This window comes from Phodopus roborovskii, unplaced genomic scaffold, assembly GCF_943737965.1.
Source record: "Phodopus roborovskii unplaced genomic scaffold, PHOROB, whole genome shotgun sequence".
Lineage (NCBI taxonomy): Eukaryota > Metazoa > Chordata > Mammalia > Rodentia > Cricetidae > Phodopus > Phodopus roborovskii.
In genome coordinates this window covers 50,523,674-50,546,653 of record NW_026126433.1, presented here as the reverse complement: position 1 = coordinate 50,546,653, position 22,980 = coordinate 50,523,674, and the positions used below count along the sequence as shown (strand labels likewise).

General features: G+C 47.4%; 1 protein-coding gene across 1 annotated transcript in view; it reads right to left on the bottom strand.

Annotated features, from left to right (window-relative positions):
• Positions 1-1,779: 1,779 nt before the first annotated feature.
• The window catches only part of Cnih3 (cornichon family AMPA receptor auxiliary protein 3), a 97,734-nt gene continuing 76,533 nt past the window's right edge, over positions 1,780-22,980 (bottom strand). The window contains exons 4-6 of the mRNA XM_051186478.1: positions 9,916-10,028; positions 5,352-5,495; positions 1,780-1,843 (exon numbers count right to left, since the gene is read on the bottom strand). Coding sequence (XP_051042435.1) covers positions 1,816-1,843; positions 5,352-5,495; positions 9,916-10,028 — 285 coding nt within the window. The 3' untranslated portion in view covers positions 1,780-1,815. The remainder of the gene's footprint in view (positions 1,844-5,351; positions 5,496-9,915; positions 10,029-22,980) is intronic.

The following is a 22,980-nucleotide window of genomic DNA, read 5'->3' as shown; positions in this document are numbered from 1 at the left end:
AAATGTAAAGAATGTAAAGCCCTGGAGTATGAATTTCCAGATTCCACATTAACCATCTTTGATATTGGTGTCTCCTGTCAAAAGCTACTGCAAGCCCTTTTGGAAGAAGGTGACGTGTATAAAACAAACTCATCCTGACAGGCACACAGACCCCCTTCCTTACCTTCTCCATGTCAGGGCCTTTTTGCGAGATGGTGATGGAGTTAGCTTTGCACCTGCCACTCAGACTCCACGCTTGCTGGCAGTAACAAACCATCCTAGGAATGATGCCCACCTGCGGCCATGCAGTCCCAACAAGTTACCCAGCAGTAGCAAGGGCTCCCACCAAGGAAAAGCATTCTCCCAAACCCCTGCTGCAAAGACTATGGTTTTATTTTGCTGTCCCCTCAGGGAAGTTGCATTTTATGTTCCTCTTTGTAACTCTTTATTTTTTTTTCTCCCTATTTTGTTTTTTGCACAATTTTTAGAAACACGGTGTCATTTTGAAACTGCTTTTTCTACCTACTAGTCTGCCAACCATATGGAGACACATCCAGCCCAGGATGGGTTGAAAGGAAAAAGCCGGTAAGGTGAGCCACTGAAGTTGTTGCTGCATTTTAAATATAGCACACAATGTGTTACACAAACACCATTCAAAAACCTGAGTCACAGATCCAGATGGGAGCATATATAAATAGCATGTGTATATGTTTGTGTGTGTGTGAATTTGTATATAACCGTTAGAAAAAGCAAGGAAGTTTGGGGAATCAGGTCAAAACCATTGTGCCCAATTTAAACATCACAAAAATCTCAGCCTTGTCACTATTTACACCCCCCTCATACAACTCCCACCCAAAAATGGAGCAAAAGCCAAGTGGAAAATTCAAATAAGCGGATGTCCCCACATTGAACTGAACAACACAAAGGCTGTGTGGCATCAATTGAAGTGATAATTATGCTGTCTCCCTTCCTGGCTGCCCATACCCACATACAGAGCAGCTCTGTTTCTGGGCTTCAGCTTGTTTTGAGGGTTGTTCTTTTTTTTAGGATTTGGCTCATGCCAGCCAGTTGATTGCCATGCCACGACTCTGATGGATTTTTGGTGCAGTGTCAGTATACAGCTTGCCATGGTAAAGAACTCACTCCTGGGACATGTTGCAAACATTTTAAAAATCCATTTTCTCACACTCCCCTCCCCAGTTCACGTTGGACATAACTTCAACAGGCTGCACCACACCCAGCTCAGGAAGTCACTGCTCAGACTCTTGGACATAAATGGAGCCTAAAAATGACATGACAGCAGGCTCAGGGCAGACCCGGCAGCTTTGACCTTGCATTGAGCAAAGCATGAGGCCATAGGTCTGGAAAAACTCTAACAAGAGTCTTGGGTGGTATCCATGAGGATCTCAAGCATCTTTGAAGACCCAGCCTTGGCCCTGAGTCACTCTGCCCCTTGGTCGGTACCTTCCAGCTTCTGGCCTCATTCCTGCCATCAAGGCAGGCACTCCATGTGAACTCCCAAGGTACTGCTGCTCAGCGAAGTGGATGAAGGAAGCAACAACTGCATCTCCAAAGGCTGAGTGTTTCATCAGCTATAAGCTGGCACCCCCAACGCTCAGAAGAGCTCTGCATCCATGTGGGATGTGGACGGCAAAGGCAGAAATATACACAGCAACAACAGACACACATGGGTAACATGGCCCTGCTGCTGTGCTACTCCAGTTCCTTCCATTCAGTTTCTGCCATGCTGGGTGTCTCCATCATCCCTGTCTGGTCCTTCTCTAGCCACGGCCACAGTGGTTCCCAGCCCCGGCCTCTCCATCAGCAGAGTCTGAGTTAGGAGCTCACTAAGGTGTAGATCATGCTGAATGCAAACAGAAAAGGGAAAACAGATATCAACAGGAACCCGTGACTTTCAACAGTCCCCTTCCAAGGTTGGATCCCATGGGTTCACCTCATTCCTGTCTCTATGGTCTCCAGCTCACCTACTGAGTCTTTGCTGCACCCTACAATGCAGAAATGTTGTCTGTTAGGATGGTATCCTGCATCTTCCATAAAAGATGTGTTGTCTCTGGATGCCTATGAGTACACTCATTGGGATGATCACTAGGGCCACATGCATATGGGGTGAGGGCTGAGCAGACTCTTCATACCACAAGCTGCTGCCACATGCTCACATGATGGCTATATCCAAGGGTCCCCAGGTAAGCTACATAATGTGTCAGCTCCAAGAGTCAGGATGAAGATCATTGCCACTGATGCAGTGTGGGGACATGAATACAGTCCTCAGGGCAAATAGTGTAAGTGAATTTTAACTCAGTATAGGTCCCTCCTGCTTTAGGGGATGAGTAGTGACCAAGTAGGGAACATGCATTCCCATGGCCTGACACGGGCTTCGGGCTAATTCTGCTAGACTGATGAGTTGACCAGAACTACAGTCTATTGCTTTGTCTATTTAGAAGAGGAAGACACTGCTTTTCCCATTAGAGACCCCTCCCCAACTCTAACAAGATATCTAAGAAGCTAAACCGAATAAAATAACCAAAACTATTTCCTCCTAATCCTGAACAGCTGGGAAACCACTGAGCTCTTCTGGAGTCTCCCATCTAGGGCCAGGCATGGCACATGTGCCAGGCCCAATTGGTTGGATCTGGAGCTAGACAGAGTCTCACTGCAAGATCTGTGACAGATCAACCACATTCTAACTCCAAAGCCAGTCCTCTGTCCATTGTGGACTAAGCCAAATTGTGGAGAAGCCTGTTTAACTCACTATAATTCTTTTATTTGGTATTCACTGAACACCTACTATGTACCATTCTCAGTGCAGGAAAATAATGGTGAGTTTGTGGCCTGAACCCTGACCATGAAGGAATATGCAGCCAAGCAACATCAGAGATTTAGTGAATACCTACTATGTGCTGTGCACTGAGCAGAGCACTGCAGAGATAGAGAACAGATGAGTTCTCTGCCATCTGGAGACAAGTGATCCATAAACAACATAAGTATAGACTGGGAAGAAACAGCCGAGGTGAGACCAGGATGGCCAGAAGGGATGTAATGATACAGCTTTGGTGAATAATGTGGGCCAGGGTTATATTCAGACCCCTTCTAGCCAGGCCTGGTGAGGCATGCCTGTGATCCCAGGTATACAGTAGACTGAGGCCGAAGGTTCAAAGTTGAGAGTGGCCTGGGAGATTCAGCAACACTGTCTCAAGTAGAAAAAGAGCTGAGGGCATGTAACTCGGTGGCAGACTGCTTGTCTAGCATGGCTGGGGTCCTGGGTGTGCCCTCCAGGACAAGAAAAGAGAAGAGGAGAGGAGAAGGGGGATGGGATGGGGGAGGAGAGGAAGGGAAAGGGAATGGGGAGAGATAAAGGGTAGGAGAAGGGAGCGAATGAAAGGAGAGGAGCAAAAAAAGGAGAAAGAAAAGGGTAAAAAGGTCCTCCTACTGAGTAGGCAAACCATCTAACCATCTACACTGGACTCGCTCACCAGGTGGAGTATAGCCTCATCTCTGTCACACACAATCCATAAATATCACCTGCACCATGGGACATTCTGAGAAGGGACAGTGGTGGGGAGCCCCATAGCTAGCAGAGTGCAATAGAACAAGGCTTGTTATTTGGGCTTGCAGACTTTTCTTAACCTCTCTGAGGCCTCGGGACTGTGCTTCACTGTTCAGTGGTCCTTAGCTTCAGTTTCACTATCTGTAGCTCCACACTCAGCTCAGAGCCTGCCCTGCATGGACCTCCAAAAATGAGTGTTTTGGTCTCCCAAAGTAAGATGGATCTCAGAATAATGGGCCAGGAGCCAGGGAAGGCCTAAGCCATGCTCTGCTGGCTTTAGAGAGTGCTGCTGCTATCTGGGGACAGGGCATTCAGCCTAGGGAAGAAGGTGATGCTGAACTTACTCCAGAGAAGAAACTGCACCTGAAAACCCTCCAAGGAGCGGCCTCTGTTTTCAGACAGGCTTTGCCCATGGGATAGCAGGTAGCTGAAGCTGCAGCTAAGCCCTTAGCCAAAAGGACTTGGGTGAGCTGCTGGTCACCTCAGTTTGTCCAAGGAGGCTCCAGAGGCCCTCAGACTTCTATAGCTTGGAGCAGGAAACATCCAGACCCTTCATGAAGGATAAAACTCTGAGGCTGGAGTAACCCTTGATTTCATGAAGAAAGCACTGGAATAACTCTGGGACATATCTGCTGATCGTGGAGATTGAGGCGGGAAGCAGGAGCAAGCCAGCCTTCCAGAGTGCCGGGTTCCACCTCAGACACATGTGTGGAGCTCATGCAAAGTGTAGGAGTCAGGATAGTAGATCCATTCCTACTAAAAGGCCTGGGAGCCATCAGCCAACTGCACTATAACCAGCTACCTGTCTATCTCCTTGCCCTCACTTTGATAGAGACTTGTCTAGTGGTTCTCTGTGTAAGTTCAGCCTCTGAGTCTTACTTGGTGTGACCATTAGCTGTGACAGTGGGAAATGTTTCTACCTTCACAGATCCACATTCCTCATTTTAAACGTGTGAATAAGGACAGACGTATCTCATAAATTTGGCAACACATACAGAGTTTGTTCTGGAATGTTGGGCAATGTAACTCCCCAGCCTGCTACACCCAGCCAGGGGTGGCTGTGAAGTTAGCACCCCCACCCACCTCTGTGTCTGCAGAGAAGGCACTGGAATGTTCAGGGACATCTGTGACCCAGCAAAGGTAGGGACAGGACAGCAAGGTGATCAGGAAAAGGTCCCGGAAATGAGTACAAAAGGGAGCAGAAGACAGTTCCAGAACAAGGAGCCTCGGGAATACAAACCACAGGATAAGGGCTCACAGAGCTCTGCTGAGCTAGGGTGTTCAAGTGATGAGGTCGAGAGGGACCCGGAAGCGGAGCTGCAGAGTCGGCAGGATTTGCTCAATTAGGACGGTGTTATGAAACATGGAAGAATTGCAGAATAAGCACTTAGTGACCCAATGTGTCACTCTGCAGGGAGTGACTGCCACTGGAGGGACCCAGGCTGAGGGCAAGGGGTAATGAGGCTGGGCCCCTCAGTTCACTGACACCCTAATGGGCTGAGCTGCTGGGCTCTCAAAGGCAGGGAGCCCTGGGGGGGGGGGTGAGAAGCCCTGGACAGTCCTTCAACTGCCTCCTAAGAGATGTTATTAGATGTTTCCCTGAGTTGCTAAGGATGTGAACAAAAGCATCTTCCTTCCCCAGAAACCCTTGCTCCTAAGTCAAAGCCAGACAACTGGCAGCAGATTCAACCGGCCAAGATCTCCTGTCATCTCATTGGCCACCTCCCCAAAAGCTACCTCTGCAAGGCCAGCCTGAAATCCCTCCCCTTTGTGCTGAGGCCAAAGCCAGGAGGAGGGCAGGACTCACCAGTACAGGTAGTAGAAGAAGGACAGCAGGTAGAAGGCTAGCTTACACCAGGCCTCCTTCTGACAGTAGCTCAAGGTGTCAGCGTTCATGACAACTGGTGGGTCGTAGGCTAGTTCTGAGCTGTCTGCTGGACAGTGGAAGTACCTGCAGGAAAGAGGACAAAACAGTGATGTCTGAGGCTCAGGCTTCCCACACCGTCAGGCCAAGGCTGCCTAGCATCAGGCTTTTCCCTGAAAATCTGTGCCTCTGGCCATGTCAGATTCCAACCATTGCTATGGTGCAACTCAGCCACAACCTTCTGGCGGGTGTTCAAGTCCTCTAACAGGTCCTGGTATCATATGAAGATATGCCGGCAGAAGGAAATATGCCACCCAGTATTATGGTCTGGATGTGAACTCTCCCCATAGGCTCATGTGAGGGTACACTTGGTACCACGCTAGTAGCCCTGTTTGGGGGTGGGGGAGGCCGGACAGGAGGATACAGAAGCTTTAGGAGGTAGAGCTTCGCTGGAGGAGGTGGAGGAAGTTATAGAACAGCCCCATATCCTGCCCCAGCTCTCTGCTTCCATCTTCCAAGATGTAACAATAACACTGCAAGTTCCTGCTGTCCCAGCCATCGTGCCTTCTCCACCATGGCAGGCTGTATTCCCTTAAACTGTGAGCCCAAATAATGCTTTCCTGATTCTGATAGGCTGGTATCCCTGGGAGTCACCTAGAGCTCCCTTTGGGTAGAGACAAGTGTGGAAGAATTGTGTCACCTCTTCCTCAGGTCTATATTCTACCTTGAATTCTACCTCTACCTAAGTGCCTTGGGCCATTACCCCTTCCCCAGACTCTCATTTAGAGTCAACTCCTGAATACCATGAAAACATTACAGAGTCACTTTTAAGGGTATGGATTGTTGTTGTTATTATTGTTTGTTTGTTTGATAGAAGGACTCAGAAGAGCAAACAACATTTATCATCTTTGGGGAAGCCAGGAAAGAGAACTGTAGGTGGAGGAATCCTCAGCAAAGGCCACAGCCACATCAAACCTACAGCTGACTGATGCCAGGAGGGTTCACATGACAACTGGGGCTCTTGCCAGTGTCTGCAGCTCTTAGTTCATGCCCCACTAACATCTGCAGGGCATATCTTCCCTGTGGAGCCCAAGACCCCAGTGCAGCTGGATCCCAGTGCTGCTCTTTGGTCCCAGTTGAAAGGATGGTGGGAGGCAGGGCTACAGACTGCCCCTCCTGCCAGGCCTGGAATAATAGCGGTCCTCCAGCCTGAAGGAGCAGCAGGCCTGGGCCTGACATGGAGACTGCCATGATAGCACATACTGCAGAGTTGGCATCTCAGTCACCTCCTCCTTCCCCTTCAGAGAATTGCAGTGGCATTCTGTCACCAACACTATGCTAAGAGGACATCAGAAGCCAGATTCGATGACAGCTGCCAGCTCATAGCCCTTGGGCCACTCACCTCCCCTCTTCTCCAGAGCAGATTTCAAACCTATTTGCCCTCACTTTGGCTTTGTTCCCAGGTGACCTCATTAAGTGGAGGAAGAGGAACAGGGTGAGCAAATGGCTTTGTGGAAAGGACTAAGACTCACTCTTTTGCTTGCTTCCCTGGGTCAGTCATCAACTCATCTTGGGCTCAGCCGTAAAATGGAGAAGAAAATTGGGATGCTGATGTAAGGTGATATATGCAAATGGCCTCCCCAAACAGCCTCTGAAAAGTGGTGGCCAGGCCAGTTTGACTGAAGCAAAGTGAGTGTGAGGGTAGACAGGTCTGCAAGAGAAATGCTATGCAGTAACACGACAGAAAGGGGGTAGAATGGCTGGAGTATTCATTCAGAATGTAAGGTGTTGCAAGCGGAGGACCTCGGTCCAGCTCCCAAAACTCAGTTAAATGAGTGGGTGGTGGTGGGCATGGTGACATGAGGCTGTAATTTCAGTGCTGGTCATGTCAAAACATGTGCTTCTTGGGGTCACAGCCCAGCCAGCCTCACCTACTTAAGTGAGTTTCAGGCCACCAAGAGACTCCCTGTACCCCCAAGGTAGATGGTTCTACAGGAGGAACTACACCAGAAGTTGTCATCTGAATTCTACATACATGTACATATACATGTACCTATATATACCTAATCACACAGGAAGGGGGCAGACAGAGAAAAGAAAGGGAGAGGAAAAGAGAGTGTTCTAGGACTCTGGATATTTAAGGACATCCATCTTCACTCTGTCTGTCTTGAGTAAGTAGGCTAGGGCACCAGGGATACTAGAACGAAGACAAGGTCTTCATAGGCAGTGAGACCATGGCTGCTCCCCAACTCCATACACATACATTCCAAGTGTGGGGGCAATGACTTACTCTCCTTTTCCTCCCTTGGGACAAGTGCTAGTTCTACAAATAGAGCCCAAACCAGTGTTCACAAGTTGATTGCCTTTTGGGGGGGCTGGAGGTAGAACCCAAAGCTTCCTGTACAGTTCGCATATGACTTATCACCAAGCCACTTCCCCAGCCACTGAGCACACTTTGCTACACTTCATCAACACACCATCACTTAAAGACCCTCGGGAGAAATTTCTTCTGTAGGGAGTGCAGTCTGGGCCTGGGCTGCACATCAGGTAGAGGGGACGCAGATGTCTCTCAGAGGTGAGGTGAGCCATCACCCTTGTGGCCATTAAGCTCAGGAGTTCCCTCTCCTTCACCTACAACCAACCATTGACCAAAGCCTGTTCGGTTACTTCCAAAGTTGTTCTCTTGCTGTGTCAATTTTCCCTGGCCAGGACCCATCTCCATTATCTTTATTTCTTCACCTGGAGTTCAGTCACATTCCTAATTAGAGTTTGACTTCCATAAGCCTCTGCTGGCCCATCCTTCACACTCTGCCAAGGATCACCTTCCTCCTCCAGAATGTCTCATGGCCTTCCAGTCTCCACAGGTCCCCAGCTATCCATCAACTGTTCTTGGACTCTCCATGTGAGATTCCCAGCTACTCATCAACTGCACCCTTCAAGAGCCCCTATCCAACCACGGAGAAAGATAAAACTGTCTCCCAAACATGCCAAGTGATCTGGCACTTCTGGGCCTTTGTACATGCTTTTATGGATTTTTCTACACTCTTCAGACTAATGTAAGTGTTTCTTTCTCTACAAGTCATCCTCATATGTCTGTTATTTTTTCTGCTGCTAAAATGTACCTAGGATAAAGATTCATACATATTTTCATCTAGGAATTCTCCTCAGTTCCTAGCAAGTATTATGTGCTCCATACATTTGCTAATGACAGAGTGGAATGTTCTAGGTGTGGCTAATTCAAGGCTATATTTTATGGGAAAGTGGTAATGATGAGCAAACTGGCTTAGGGGTTCAGCGCTCTGGGATTAAAGGGTTCGAGGAAGGCAATTGATCCACATGATTACAATCTCCATTTCTCAGGTAATTTCCACTTTTGTTCTATATCCATATCCTACAGAGAACCCATACCATGTGATCCAAAGCCCAGTGTTAGATAAGAAGAGAATGCTTAACATCATAACTGCCCCCAGGAAATCTAGCACAACTGGTAAGTGCTTTTTTAATAGGAGACTATGTAAACATCATAAAGTTTGCCCTTTTGATGTATATATACAATTTGGTGAGTTTTATTACATTTATGGAGTTGTACATTGATCATCACTATCTAATTCCAGAGCATTTTCATTACCTGTACCCTCAAAAAAAATTACCCATTGACAGTCATTTCCTATTCCCCTCAGCCTTTGGAAAGTACTAGTTTACTTTAAACGTCTATGGATTTTACTATTCTGGAAATTTCATATCAACAGACTCATACAATGTATGGTCATTGGATGTGATATCTTTAACATTGCACGTTTAAGTACTTCTTGTTTTTTTTAACTTCCAAATAATATTCCATTGACTGGATTCACCACATTTTCTTGACCCATTCATCAGCTAATAGGCATCAATGTTGTTTTCACATTTTGGATACAGTGGATAATGTTGTGGCTGCTTTTCACACTAACCTGCAGGATTGAGGTTGATTAACAAGGGTCAAGAGGACTTACTTCCAGCTCTGGAGAGTTAAGTCTGTTCTGGGTAGCTTTGTTTGTCAATTTGACACAACCTATAGGCATCTTGCAGGAGAACCTTAACTGAGGAACTACTTAGATGCTGCTGACCTATGGGTGTGTCTATGAGGGATTGTCTCCACAGATGACTGATGTAGGGGGCCCCAGCCCATTGTAGGCAAGCGGTACCATTCCCTGGACAGGTGGTCCTGAGTTATTTAAGAGAGCTAGCTAAACATGAGTCTGCCAGTGAGCCATCAAAACAGTTTTCCATTGTTTCTGTTTACAAGCTTCTGCTTGAGTCCCTGTCCCTCAATAATGGGCTGTAACCTATAGCTGGTCCCTTCCCTAAAGTGCTTTTTGTCAGAGTGTTTAATCACAGCAGAATGGTATATCTATAACAAGGTTTCTAAAAGACAGAGATGAAAGGAAGGAACCTAGTGTCTGATCTATCTGGGCACACTGTCATTGGGTGAAAAAGTGAAGGATGGACCAGTCCCAGACTGACCTACCTCCAGAAATGATAGAAAAGCAGTGGCACGTTCAGCCCCAGGGTGAGCCACTCCTGAGCACACAGGAACATGATGCAGAATAGGCTGTGGATAGAATACTCTGGCAGCACCAGCTGGAAGGGAGCAGAGACACATAGGCCTGGTTAGAGGAAGGCACACTCCACCCACCCACTCCTTCCCGTGCAAAGGTCCACCCTGCAGCAAGCTCACTTCCCTATGACTGAAAGCTTCCTTCTGTGAAACATTCTGTGTTTTAGACCCAATCTCAAGCAGACACAGGCCCTCTGTACTTGCCTGGGGAATAAGGGAGGAATTTACCCAGCATTGGGGCTGTCTGGAAAAACTGGGAGTGTTCTCTGTCACCTGCCACCTTCCTGGCTTTGTGTCTCTAGCTCCTCTGTGCCCTCTTCTAGCTAATAGGTGTGTTTATTCACAATACAGGAAGGTCAGGAGTTCCTAATATAGAAAGGCAATGACTAATGATGGGCAGACAAAAAAAAAAAAAAAAAAAAAAAACGAGAGAAACACCAAGTTGATGGGAGATGTCATTCTGTATATGTTTCTCATATTGGTTAATAAATAAAGCACTGTTGGCCAATAGGAAAGGAAGATAGGAGGGACTAGGAGACAAGGAGGAAAGAGGAAGTAGTAAGGAGGAGTCAGGATGGAGAGCCTGGAGAGAACAGAACTGCCATTCCTCCACTCTCGGTAAGACCACGTGGAAATACATAGAAATGGGTTAATAATTAAGACAGAGCTAGCCGATAAGAAACTAGCACCTGGCCAACAGCATTATATCAAATACAGAGTCTCTGTGTGTTAACTGGGGCTGGCGTGGCTGCAGGACAAGACCAGGCGGCGGTTGGAAAAACCGTACACCCTACACCAAGTAGCAACAGTGAAGACAAGACAGGTAGCCTCTATGTGAAGGTAGAGAGATGAGCTCAGACTCAGAGGGGCCAGATGGAGGAGTGGCTCCTCTCCCGGGTGGGTATATGTGACATAAATGAAAACTGTAAGCTAAAGATAACTAGAAGGTAGGAATTCAACCCTTTCCAGTATGGAGGGCTATAGTTATGCAAACACACTCATGAAGGCAGGATACACACACACACACACACACACACACACACACACACACACACACACACACACACAAGCATGCATGTGCATGGCCTGTGCATCTCACTTAGACAATCATGAATGCTCTGGTCTTCCAACAAATTCTCTTTCAAGAGCCATATCAAACTTGTTTCTAAAGGAATCACTGCTCATCTTCTCCTGTACCTCTCATCCCCAAAACGATCCCTTTTATAAACTTACATTAAAAAAAAAAAAGTAACACGTAAGTTTTAATCACTAACTATAGTCTGGAAGTTAAAAAAAAGAATATTGTGTGTGTGTGTGTGTGTGTGTGTGTGTGTGTGTGTGTGTGTGTGTGTGTGTACAAATGCTCTGGACCAATCTGCTTGGGTACAGAACATGATTTTAGATTTTCACTGTAGGCAGATGAGCTACCTGACCAGTTGGCCCCTGCAGAAGATAACATATTCATGCATTAAAAGCAAATACGCATACAGGCACACATGTAAGAAATGTGTTTTGTAATTGGAGGCCATCTTTGTTATCACCATCTGGTGGAGTGAACTACATTAACCTTAAGTTAATCAGTGAGCACTGATCATCCAGGGTCATAACTTCAGGGGTGAGCCAGGCACTGCCTGCACCTATGAATCTCAACTGCATGGTAGGAGGGGGCACATCCCATCATTTCTCCTTAGGGGACCTCCAAGTTGTCCTTGCCAGCTTCATCTGTATCCAGCGGGATATCACTCGCTGCCTCCCATGCATAGAGAAAGCCCACATTCTTGAAGCTAGTATGCCAGCCCTGCTCTGACACTCACACATCTCTACATTCCAAGCATTTATGCCAAGTAATTAGCATGTTTAGAGACAGCTACTCCAGGCCTGAATCATCCATTACAGCTCTCTTCCTGAGTCCAATGCCAGTGACAAACCTGTGAATGATGGCAGTTCAGAATTCATGTCCCTCTATCAATCACACTGCTCCTTTTTCTTTGGGACTTGATTGATAGGGGAAGCTGTGAGGAGTAGGGAGGGTATCTCAATCCTTAATTGAGCCCAGCTTGCCTTTTAGGGGCAAGGAGAAAAGCTAACAAACTTCTGCTATTCTGTATGGCTCTTCCAATGACCTCTTGAGTATCTAAAACACTGAGCAGGCTCCTTCCCTTAACCCTAGGAGACTTCACATGGCAGCAATGTCCTTGTGGTATACTTATTGTCCCTCCTATTCCACAGTATCCTTTGTTACACTGATATGGACATGTAAGGATCTTATTCCTCCCAGACCAGATGGGGCTTAGGTAGGCAACATGGGCTGGCCTGCATCATGGCCCCTCTGCATTATCTCTCCTTTCCACTACTTGGTCTTTGGAGCACAAGACATTATGTCCCAGGTCTCAGCAGTTGGGAGGGGTTGCCTGGGCTGTGAGTGGAAACTATATGAGAAGCCTGGAACACTTAACAGCCAAAGAAAAATGCCCCAAAGTCCTATTTTGTTCTCCCTGATGTTGCAAAAAACAGTTACAACAATGGGCATACTTCATCATTCTGACACCGTAAGTAAAGAGAAAGGCCCCCAAGCAACCTGTGATGGGTAGAGAGAGAACAAGACATAAACTTTTGTTGTTCTGAGCTACTGAGAGTCATATGTTCCTTCTTACTGCAACACACTTTGATCCATCTTGTCTGATATAGTCAGAGCCCCAGGATGAGAAATCAATGAGAAAAGCAAAGCTGTGTTCTTCCTCCCTCTTCATCCTCTCTGAGCATCCTTCCAGGCCTTGCTTTAATAAGCCACTGAGGATGCTGTGGCATGTTCCTGTTACTGGGCATGTTGAGCACCAGGCAAAGGGCCACCAAGCAGGCAGAATGCTTATTCAGTCTGGTATGCAGTCAGCTGTGTGGCTCCCTCCCAGCTCAGACAGAATAATTGCTAGAGAAGGATGCCCCACCCCTGAACCTACCAGAGAAAGTGCGGAAAAGTTGATTGAAACTGACCATACCTCTGGCCAGCATCATTCCTTAGCATTGGCAGATACTGCCTCCTGTAATGGAGCTGTTGAATGGTACCAATCCTTGTGATTCACTGAATGAATTATAAATAGGAACCACTTCATGTTGGCCACAATCTGCTGAGACCCCATGCCCTGCTTTCTGTGGTTATAAATAGTAAGAGTGGTCTCACTATTGACATCATAGGGTTGCTAAAAATATGGTAGTTCAAGTCAGCATTACCTACACACATCTATGATTCCGGGCCAAGGGAGCAAGTTACATAGTGAGACCTAGTCTCAAAAATGCAAATTCTAACAAGCAAAAGACAGCAATGCATGCCAACTCGGGAATGGTCAAGGCTCTGTGATCCCGGTAGGACCAAGCACTGTCGGAAAGGAAGAACAGATCTAACTATGCATGGAAACCAGAGGTCAGTATTTAGATGACAGGGCTTGCGAAACAGAACACAGGGCTGAGGAGAATGCTCAGTGGTTATAGCACTTGCTGCACACACGAAGAGCCACAGAAACACACATGCATATCAGGTAGGTGTGGTGGCCCACCTATAATTGCAGCCTCAGAAGCAGGTGACAAGGGATCTTCAGAGCAAGCTAGCTAGCAAAACCAGCCATAAGGGACAAGCTCTGGGCTTGATTGAAAAATCCTGCCTCAATGATGATGAAAGAAGAGTGACTGAGGACAATCTCCACCATCAACCTTGACTCTCTACATACTCGTACGTACATAGGCATGTGTCCCCACACACAATGGCTCATACACATGCAAAAAGATGTCTACATGGGTATGTACATATATGCACACACAAGATGGAAACAAGAAAAATCAACAACGACAAAACAAAGAAGTCACTGCCCTGGGTAGCTCTCCTACATGGCCACCGAAAGAATCATTTATTTCTCAGTGTATAGGTCAGGCCAGATGCCAGGTTAAGACTGGAGTACCTGCCAAGCCCCTCCCACTTCTGACTTCCTGCCCAGATATTAGTAGTCAGTTTATATCTGCTGGCAAATATTCCCATCTGGATATCCCTGGGCCACTTTGAACTGAATCCTCACATCCTCCCTGCAAACATTCTTTCCCAAGCCTCTAATTCATCCCAACGCCTGCCTCTATGCTTCCTCCTTCCCATCAGGCCTCATGGGGATGCTTTCCAAATCCGGCATCATCATTTTCTACAGGGACACTCAGTTCTGCTCTTGTTTGTTTGTTTGCTTGGTTTGTTTTGGTTTTGCTTGTTTTTTGTTTTGTTTTGTTTTTCTATTGCCCCCTGCAGGCCTGGGCATCTGTCCCTCCCCCAAAGCTATGAGAACCTCTAGCAGAGTTCTGTCCCAGGGGCAGGGTCCTTCTGCCCAGAAGAGTTACATCTGTCTTCCATGTATGGCTTGGCGCTAAGCTTTCATCCATCCATAGTCTTACTTTCCCAGGAATTTTTAAAATCACATTCATTTTTGCATGCCAAAATATGTGGAATTTTATTTGTAATTAAAATAAAGTATTAAATACTTGGTTTTAGCAATCTAAAGCATTTAAAATATATTGTATAAAAAATCAATACCAAAACAGAATTATAATATTTAAAACACTTTGTTTTCTGGGGTTTTTTTATTGATTAAATTTGTTATTAGATAATTCCATACAGTGCTAGATTCTGGAAGGGAAGGAATCATTGTCTCCAATAATATTCTCTTTTAAACAAGATTTAAATTTATTCTTATTTGTGATCTAAATATTTTTCCCCTGTCACTGCAGCTTCTCGATCTTTCATGCACCTACCCATTGGTTACCAGGATGTAGGTTGTCAGTAAGCTTGTGTGTCTTGGGAGAATAATGCCATGTGACAATTTTAGGATTACCTTCGATGTTCTGGTAGAGAAGGACAGTGGGTATGGGAGGGGAGACTTTTCTTGGCCTTGTAGGAAGAGGAAGTGGGGAGCACGTGGCTATATCCTGTACTGGAAGTGCAGGAATGATGTGCTTGGGATGGGGAGCCCTAAAGCTAGGGAATGGGGCTAAGCAACCAACCATGAGTCCCAAGATGGGAGGATTTCTGGGAGGAGGTGTATACACATGTGTACGTGTGTGCATTCAGGTTTGTGCACCTGTGTGTACGTGTGTGTGCAGCAATCAGATGGGGACATGGTGTCCTCTCCAGCTCTCCTGCTTACACCTCGAGACAAACTCTCTGGCTGACTCTTGAGTTTGCCTTTCATTTCTTCTTCCCCCTGGGCTGGCAGGCAGCAATTCACAGCAATCCTCCAGTCTCTGCACTACCAGTGCTGGGGTGACAGTTGTGCATAGCCAACCCCACCCCAACTTTTTCTGTGCTTGCTGAGGATCTGAACTCAGGTCCTCCTCATGCTTGCCAGGCAAGCACTCTCATCCGCTGAGCCATCTCCCCAGGTTGGGGACCAGATCTCCAAAAGGAACAAACACAATCCACCGTCATGGAAGGCCCACGGCCACGGAAGGTCTGGTCCTGAGCTTAGCTGGAAGACTGTGGAAGCTGAGAGGCTCATTGGCCCCAGCTCTGAATGTGTCCTGTCAGCTCAGACAAGAAGATTTCTGGCTACAATCACACTGAGATGAAATGATGAGCATCATGTAAATTCCTCCCTGTTACATAAAGATCAACCATGTGATGTGAAGAATGGCAGCTAACCACACAATTTCCCTTATCTCTAAGGCGCCACACCTGCTGGTGAGAGATGCAGGCTGGACTATGAAGGACGGTGCTCTCAGAGGTGAACCAGCATCAAGCCGAGAATGAAGCCGCTACAGCAATGAGCATTGTGAATAAGCAAACACATCCCCTCAAATCCCCTACCTGGAAAGTAACTTGCCCTTCTTTTCTGAAGGTCAACGAAACAGCCCACAGACAGATTTGGCTTCCCAGTTCTCAATCTAGACTCCTCAGTCTTTTCTGACTAATGCCACCTTCCAACCTCCCCAGGTGGGAAGGCAGACAAGCCAAGGGTGCTTAGTGGCCTGCTGCCTCTCAAGCCACGAAGTGCTGGCCCTATCTGTGTCCCCAGTAATCCAGTTCCCGTGTGTCTGCAAGTGCATGTGACCCTAAAACAGAAGTCATCCTGGGCTAAACAGAATTGAGGTGACTCTCTTACACGCCTGTAGCACAGAGACCATTCCCATGTTCTCAAATGAGCAATTGGTTGCAGAAGCCCAGGGCTCTTGTTGACTTACCTGAGCAAGGAGACAGCAGGATGGTGCTATGGTTTGAATGTCCCACAGAGGACTGTGTTAAAGGCCTGATCCCTAGGGTGGCACTATTGGGAGATGAGGAGCCTAGAGGGAGGTCTTTCTATGATTGGAGGTGTGCTCTTAAAGGGGATCTTGGGCCTCTCTTTTGCTTCCTGGCTCTGAGATGAACAGTTTTGCTGTCATATACCTGTAGTGATGTGCTGCCTCACCACAGACCCCACATTGACAGGGACGATCAGTGAAGGAAGGACTAGAACCTTTAAGCCTGTGGTTGGAGCCAAAATAAACCATTCTTACTTCATAGGCTGATCATCACAAGTGTTTTGTTGCGGTGATGGGAGATCAGCAAGGACGGCCAGCATCGTTAGGAAGCTAGGATTTTACTGAACTATAAGACTGACATAAAAGTGTCTCTGAGCATTGTTGCTTCACTCTGAAGCTGTCTACTCTGAAAAGGCCACGTCTAGATGATTACTCCAAGAGACTGCTGCCTTGGGGAAGGCATTTGACCCTGGGGAGGGCAGACCAGCCTTTAGCCGGGTCACCTCAGGAACTAGGATCCCAGCCTCAGACATCGTAGGGGAATCAGTCGCTGAGACCTGCACTTGAGCTGACTTGAGTTTTTTCTATTAGAAGAAGCTGACTGGTTAAATCTTTAATCTCCTGCAATCCCCATGAAAGTTTGCCAACTATTTTTAATGGTAAGCCAGTGTCTCTAAGCAACCCAGCACACAGCTATAGTCTGGAATCATAATCGTCAATTCAATCTGTACCCGAAGCTACAGGTGTGGTTCAGGGCCCATTACTTCCAGGCGCTCTCCTGAATGCCCACATCAAGTCTTGCTTTGATGTTGGTCACCCACAGCCAGAATCAGACCTGCATGGCTGACGGTCTTCAAGGAAAACTGTCATTTCCCCCCATTCCTCTGAACCAGGAACATGAGGGGTAATGTGGCAAAGGCAAAGGAAGATGTTGCCTGCCTGAGTGGCCCAGGACCTGAAGACAAGCATATGCTCCTCTGTGGCCCTATAGTCATACGGGTTTGAAGATTCTGGGTACTCTGTAGGGCCTAGAGGGTCCTCCTCTTCCTGACAGGCTTCCTGGGCCTCTGTTCCTCCACCACCCAGAGCCCTGGGTGTGGCCTGACCCTTCTGGTATGCCATGCTCCTTGTGTTCTGCCTCCAGGCCCAATGACTCTGACTGACTTGGGCACCTCTGGTCCCACTGCCATCTCCCTTGGGCCCTTCACCACCTGCTGTTGCCATGCACTGAGCATACTGGTCAACGATCTGCATAGCATGCTCATTCCCAGGCTGGCCACTGAGGAAGGCCTCCTGTTCTGGCCCTTGGGGAAAAGCACACACAAGGCCATGAGGAAGACATGTCCTTCCCTTAGTACTCAGGTGGAACAGGGGTGGCTTCTGGCGCTAGTGGAAGGCAATAGGGGACCAGGTGACAGGATAGACTTGCATCAGTGCCAGGCATGCCTGATCCTCCCCGACCAAAAAAAAAAAAAAAAAAAAAAAAAAAAAAAATCACTTTCCTGTGAGCTTCGTCAGCACTCAATGGTCCTCAGGTTTTACATGTTTCAGAATCATCTGGAGGTTTCACTAAAATGGGGGCGGGGCCTGGGCTGCCTCCTGCCCTCCCCCCCCCCCACACACACCCCTGAGCTTCAGATCCAGCAGTTCTGGGACCAGGCAGGATGCTGAGCTCTGACTAACAAGTTCCCCATGCGCCATGAGGATGTTGCTCCTCCGTGTGTGCTCTCTGGCCCAGCACACCCCCTGGCACTTGGCAGCTTGTTAGGAACGTAGAATTTGGGTCCCATCCCAGATCTGCTGGAGCAAAACCTGCCTTGGAAGTGTCCCAGGTGGTTTGTATGCACAGCAAGGTTTGAAAAGCACTGGTTCTCAAAATAGTGTTGAGCACCTCAAAATAGCATGCAGACTTGTTAGAAGTGCAGATCTCTGGATCCCATCCTAGAGCCCAGGACAGACACTGGACAGACAGAATCTGTAGTTCAGACACTTCTGAGGAGACTCTGTCAGAATGCTTAAGCCACAGTTACCCCTCAAAGTCTCACCAGACCCTGAGCCCTCCAGTGGACTTCACTGGGGCAGAGTGAGCACTCAGAACCCTCACACCACTTGTACCCCTCGATGCCTGAGGGCTGGGGTCTGGTGGGGAGCATGTGCAGTCAGGAGCAAGTGAGTCTAGCCCCCAACTCTCTAGTACGGCTGTGAGAAAGGACCCCAAGGCTTCCCCAGCCCAAGGTATTCCCAGCCCAAAGCTGGTGGCATCTATTTGGTATGAAAGTAAGGGCTCTGGCTACCCCCACCCCACATCTCCAGAATTCTCCCTCAGATTCCCAGTGTTTTCTTCCTGTGCTCTGTCAGCCACCTCTTCTCCCCATCACCCTCTTAAGCAATGTCCATCTGTCTCAGTGTTTCACTGGGTATTTTCTAGGCAAGACAGGACCAAACTTTTAGGACCAAACTTTGGACTCTGGCCAGGCCTTGCCCCCTCCTTCAAGCCTACTGGGTCTGACTTTTTGCATGCAGGGACAAGACACACTTTAAATTCAGTAGCCCTCTGCCAGCTTCCTTACACACTTGCTGAGTGACTAGCCTACCTAAGAGCCATGCAGAGGGAGGTGAGAGCTGGAGCAGTCCCTCACACACCACCACATTTCTAAAGGACAGAATTCTACAACTTGCTGGCAATTCAGAAAGCTGAAGTTAGCACTTGTAGCTAGCTAGCTACCCACTCTTTTTTTTTTTTTTTTTTTTTTTTTTAATCTAAGCTGGAAATGAAGGGAAGAGAAATTGTGTCCATACTAGAGGAAGCCTCTAGGAAATGTTTCTGGCTGTGTAAAGGGAAGGGCAGGAACCAAAGGGAATGTTCCAGAATGCAGTGAGACTAAGTTTTTCTAATGTGGTATGGCCTCAAGTCTGAACTGCTTATACTAAGGCAGAGTTATCTACAAATAAGAAAAGTGGAAACCCCGAGTCAAACAGGCCACCCAGAAACAGCATGATGGGAAAGAAAAGCAAACAAAACAGTACTGGGAGGAGACAGCCTGAGTCAGGATTACAAGGCTGTTTTTCTCCTGGAAGCTAAGGGTGTCCTTCCACTGAGATGGGAGAGATAAGCATTTGTTTCTGGGTCCGGGAGAGGATCTCTTTCCCATGGTACAGGCTGACATCCACAAATCCTCCTTGTGAAACCCTTTAGTTGACCCTCTTCTCAAACACAGGAGACTTCCAGGAAATCATTACAACTAACGGTTGCACCTGGCCAGGGGGCACTTGGTGACAGGGCAGAGCCATGGGCAGGATCTCATCTATATATTACTCCACTGCATGCATGTGGAGGTCAGAGGACAATTTTGTGGGGTTTCCTCTCCTTCTCCACCTTCATGTGGGTTCTGGGGAATTGAACTTAGGCTGTCAGCTTCACTCCTGAGCCATCTTGCCAGCCCCCTCTTCCACCCACATTCACACTACATGGTAGATGATGCTGGAAAGTCTAAGGACTCACCTGCCTGCAGCTTGCTAGTGAGCTAAGTCACACCCACCATCCTCCCCTCAGTCAAGCTGCCTCCTAGTCCACAAAGGAAGAAACACAGCATGGTGGAAAACAGATGTCAATGCCTGTCAGCACACCCTCCCTGTCCAGTGCTTCCCAGTCTTCCTCTGAAGGAGGGCAATTACCCACACATGCTTCAAGTATGTGACTTAACAAAGTCCCCTTGGTCTTCCACAGCATCATCGCCTTCCAAAGGAGAGCCCTTCCAGGATAAAAGCAGCTGACTGTCCCACTTAACAGCTATTAAACGGTGTTAATTACCTGTTAAGATTCAGCAGGTTGGTAGAAGTTTGCTCAAAACAAACAGAAGAGGGTGAATAGCATGAAAGAGTGAGACCAGTCTGGGGAAAGGGGAAGACACAAACAATGTAGCTGCCATTCATCAATTAGCCCTTGCTTTGTTTGTTTCTGCCCAAAACCTTTATCATGCCAGGCACCATCTACCACTGAGCCAGTCTCCAGTCCTTCAGTCTTGATATTGATACAAGGTATCATCCAGGCTTTAGCCCAGGCTGGCCTCAAACTCTCCTGGCTCTAGCCTCCAAGTCCTAAAATTTCAGGTAGTGCCACGATATCCAACACAATGAATATTTATGGACTGGCCTAATGGTGCATGTCCAGGGAAGTGTCCTTACCCCACACTGAGATGCAGAGACAAGGCAGATGAGTTCAGTGCCCTCCAGAGCCTGGATAGAGCATGTGGTCCATGCTGGCGCCTTCCTAAGTGTTGACTCAAAGTCTGCCCGTTCGCATGCAAGCTGGGAGAACCAGCCTTACCAGGAGTCTGACTTCAGAAACTCATGTTTTGAGGAAAAGACCTAATAATATTATAACTATTGCTTCTGGAATAAGCTGGAATGGCAGCCTTCTTGTGAAAATGGCAGGGTCTGTTTCATATGAGCATAATAAGCATTTAGAGTAAAAATGTGTATGAAACTCTTGGAGCTGCATGCGGCTCATGGAACCTCCACAAATAGCAGCTACTGCTTAGAAGATGATACATTTGACCTACACAATCTCCACAGAACTTTTCAACTCAAATATTCCCCATACTTTGTAAAAAAAAAAAAAAAAAAAAAAAAAAAAAAAAAAGCAATTCAACTCCCTTAAAAATTAAACCAATGTGTCTTCCCTCTCTCTTTCCAGAGCTTGCAAGTTGTCTAAGTGATCTCCCTCCACTACTTCCTGCCCTCAAAAATGCCATGAGTTTGGGGGAATCTGATCATTCTGGTGTCAGCAATAGCTATGCTGCTTTGGTTAGGAGACAGTTTGTTCCTTTGAATTTTTGCAGGAATTTATTCCCCAGAGTCTTGTTAATGGCATTCAGAGGGTGGAATCACAACCCACTCTGCTATTTAGAACCTCTGGGAATTGAGCAGGTCAGAACACTAGGCTGAGAGCTCTGTCTTGGCTACTTTTCTACTGCTGCCACAAAACACTATAACCAAGGCAACTTACAAAAGGAAGTATTTAATTCGGGACTCATGGTTTCAGAGGGTTAGAGTCCACGGCCATCATTATAGGAAGCAGAAGTCTGGCAGTCAGGCAAGGCACTGGGACAGTAGCTGAGAGCTCATATCTTAATCCACAAGCAGAAGATGGAGAGATATTTAGGTCATTTCCCAAACATACCTCTCATTTCCAAGAATATTTTTAAGTGTGAAAAATCCTCCAGCCCTTTCAGTAGCATAAAAACTGAGACCAATCCGCGCCTAAGTTGGTGAGTCTCAGGGTCAGGAGGCCTGACCCTACTTTGGTATCTGTCTGTCCCACATCCACAGTCTGCTGTAGCCCTAGACTGGCTGGTTCATTACAGGTATGTGCCATTGGGCAAGGAAAAATATGAATAGATTCAATGAACTTTGGTTCAAGACTAAGCTCTGGGTACCTAAAGCTCTGGCTTAAATGTAGCAGGAGGCCAGGAACACACATGACCCAAGTCCTTACAACAGATCAGGACGGTTGGCAGAGCACATGAGTAACATGGTATCCAAAGAAGAATGTGATGAAGTGTAAGGCATTGGCCAGGAAACACACTGTGATGGAGTAAGTGTGCCCATCCCCAGATCCATGCACTGAAATCCTCACTGCAAATGGGACAGTATTCAGAGGGGGAGCTTTGGGAAGTAACTAGGTCACGGCAGTGGTGCTCTTGTGAATGAAACTAGTGCCCTAAAAGCCTGCATCACTCCTGTGGTGGAAACAGCCATTCCAAAGGGAGCCAGCAGTGAACCATGCTGAGGTGTTTCAAGAATGGACTATTCCCCTCCTCTCCCATCTCCACTTCTCATCCTTCCCACTGGGGCAACAACAGCAATGGCAGAGGAGGGTTGCCTGGAGACTTCCCTCCTGGCTCCTCAGCTCATTATTGGCTCTCAGAATCCCCCTCTAAAGTCCCCAGGAAGCTCTTCAAATCCCAGAAGTCATTATACTGTCCCACTCACCTGCAGGCATCTATCTATGAGCATTCTCATGCAGCCCAGCCCTCCACAGGGTTTTCATCCTCTTACTAACTCCTAGAAGCCTGTCCTCTCTATGTCTTCCTCAGCCACTGATAAGGCCCCATTCTTGGAGCTAGTGACATTGGCTTGTCCTTGAAGGTCCGAAGATAAATAGGATGGAAGCCATCTGTGATTCCCAAACAAAGCTCAGGACACAGGTTCACCACCTCACCCATTCACTCAGGAGGCACTGTTCTCCGGGTCTGTGAACTGTGTGCTACATGGACACATCATCCTGCTGGTGCGTGACATATGTCCCAGTGTGGAAAGCATGACTAAAGTGGTGCTATGGAGAAGATAGATGACTGAGAAGCTGGGGGTAGGAGTTGGAGGGACTGGGCAGCTGGGGAGATATGGGGATGGGGATGCTGGGAGGTTGGTATTCTCTAGAAATGCTACCCCCAAAATCAAAGCTTGGGAAGATTACTGTCTGACCTCACTTGTCATTCCTAGCACTTCAGGCAAGAGATGATGATAATCAAAACTATGAGTTAGACACACACTGGTGAAGCTGAGAAACACTTAAGAAGTCTTCATTGATTATCTGAGAGGAGGAGAAGGGGAGAAGTTGGGAGGAACATTCAGGACTTTACCGGCAGCTGAAGCCTGCCTGGTTGGAGTAGATGCCTGCTTGGCTCACGGAAGCTTGAGCAACAT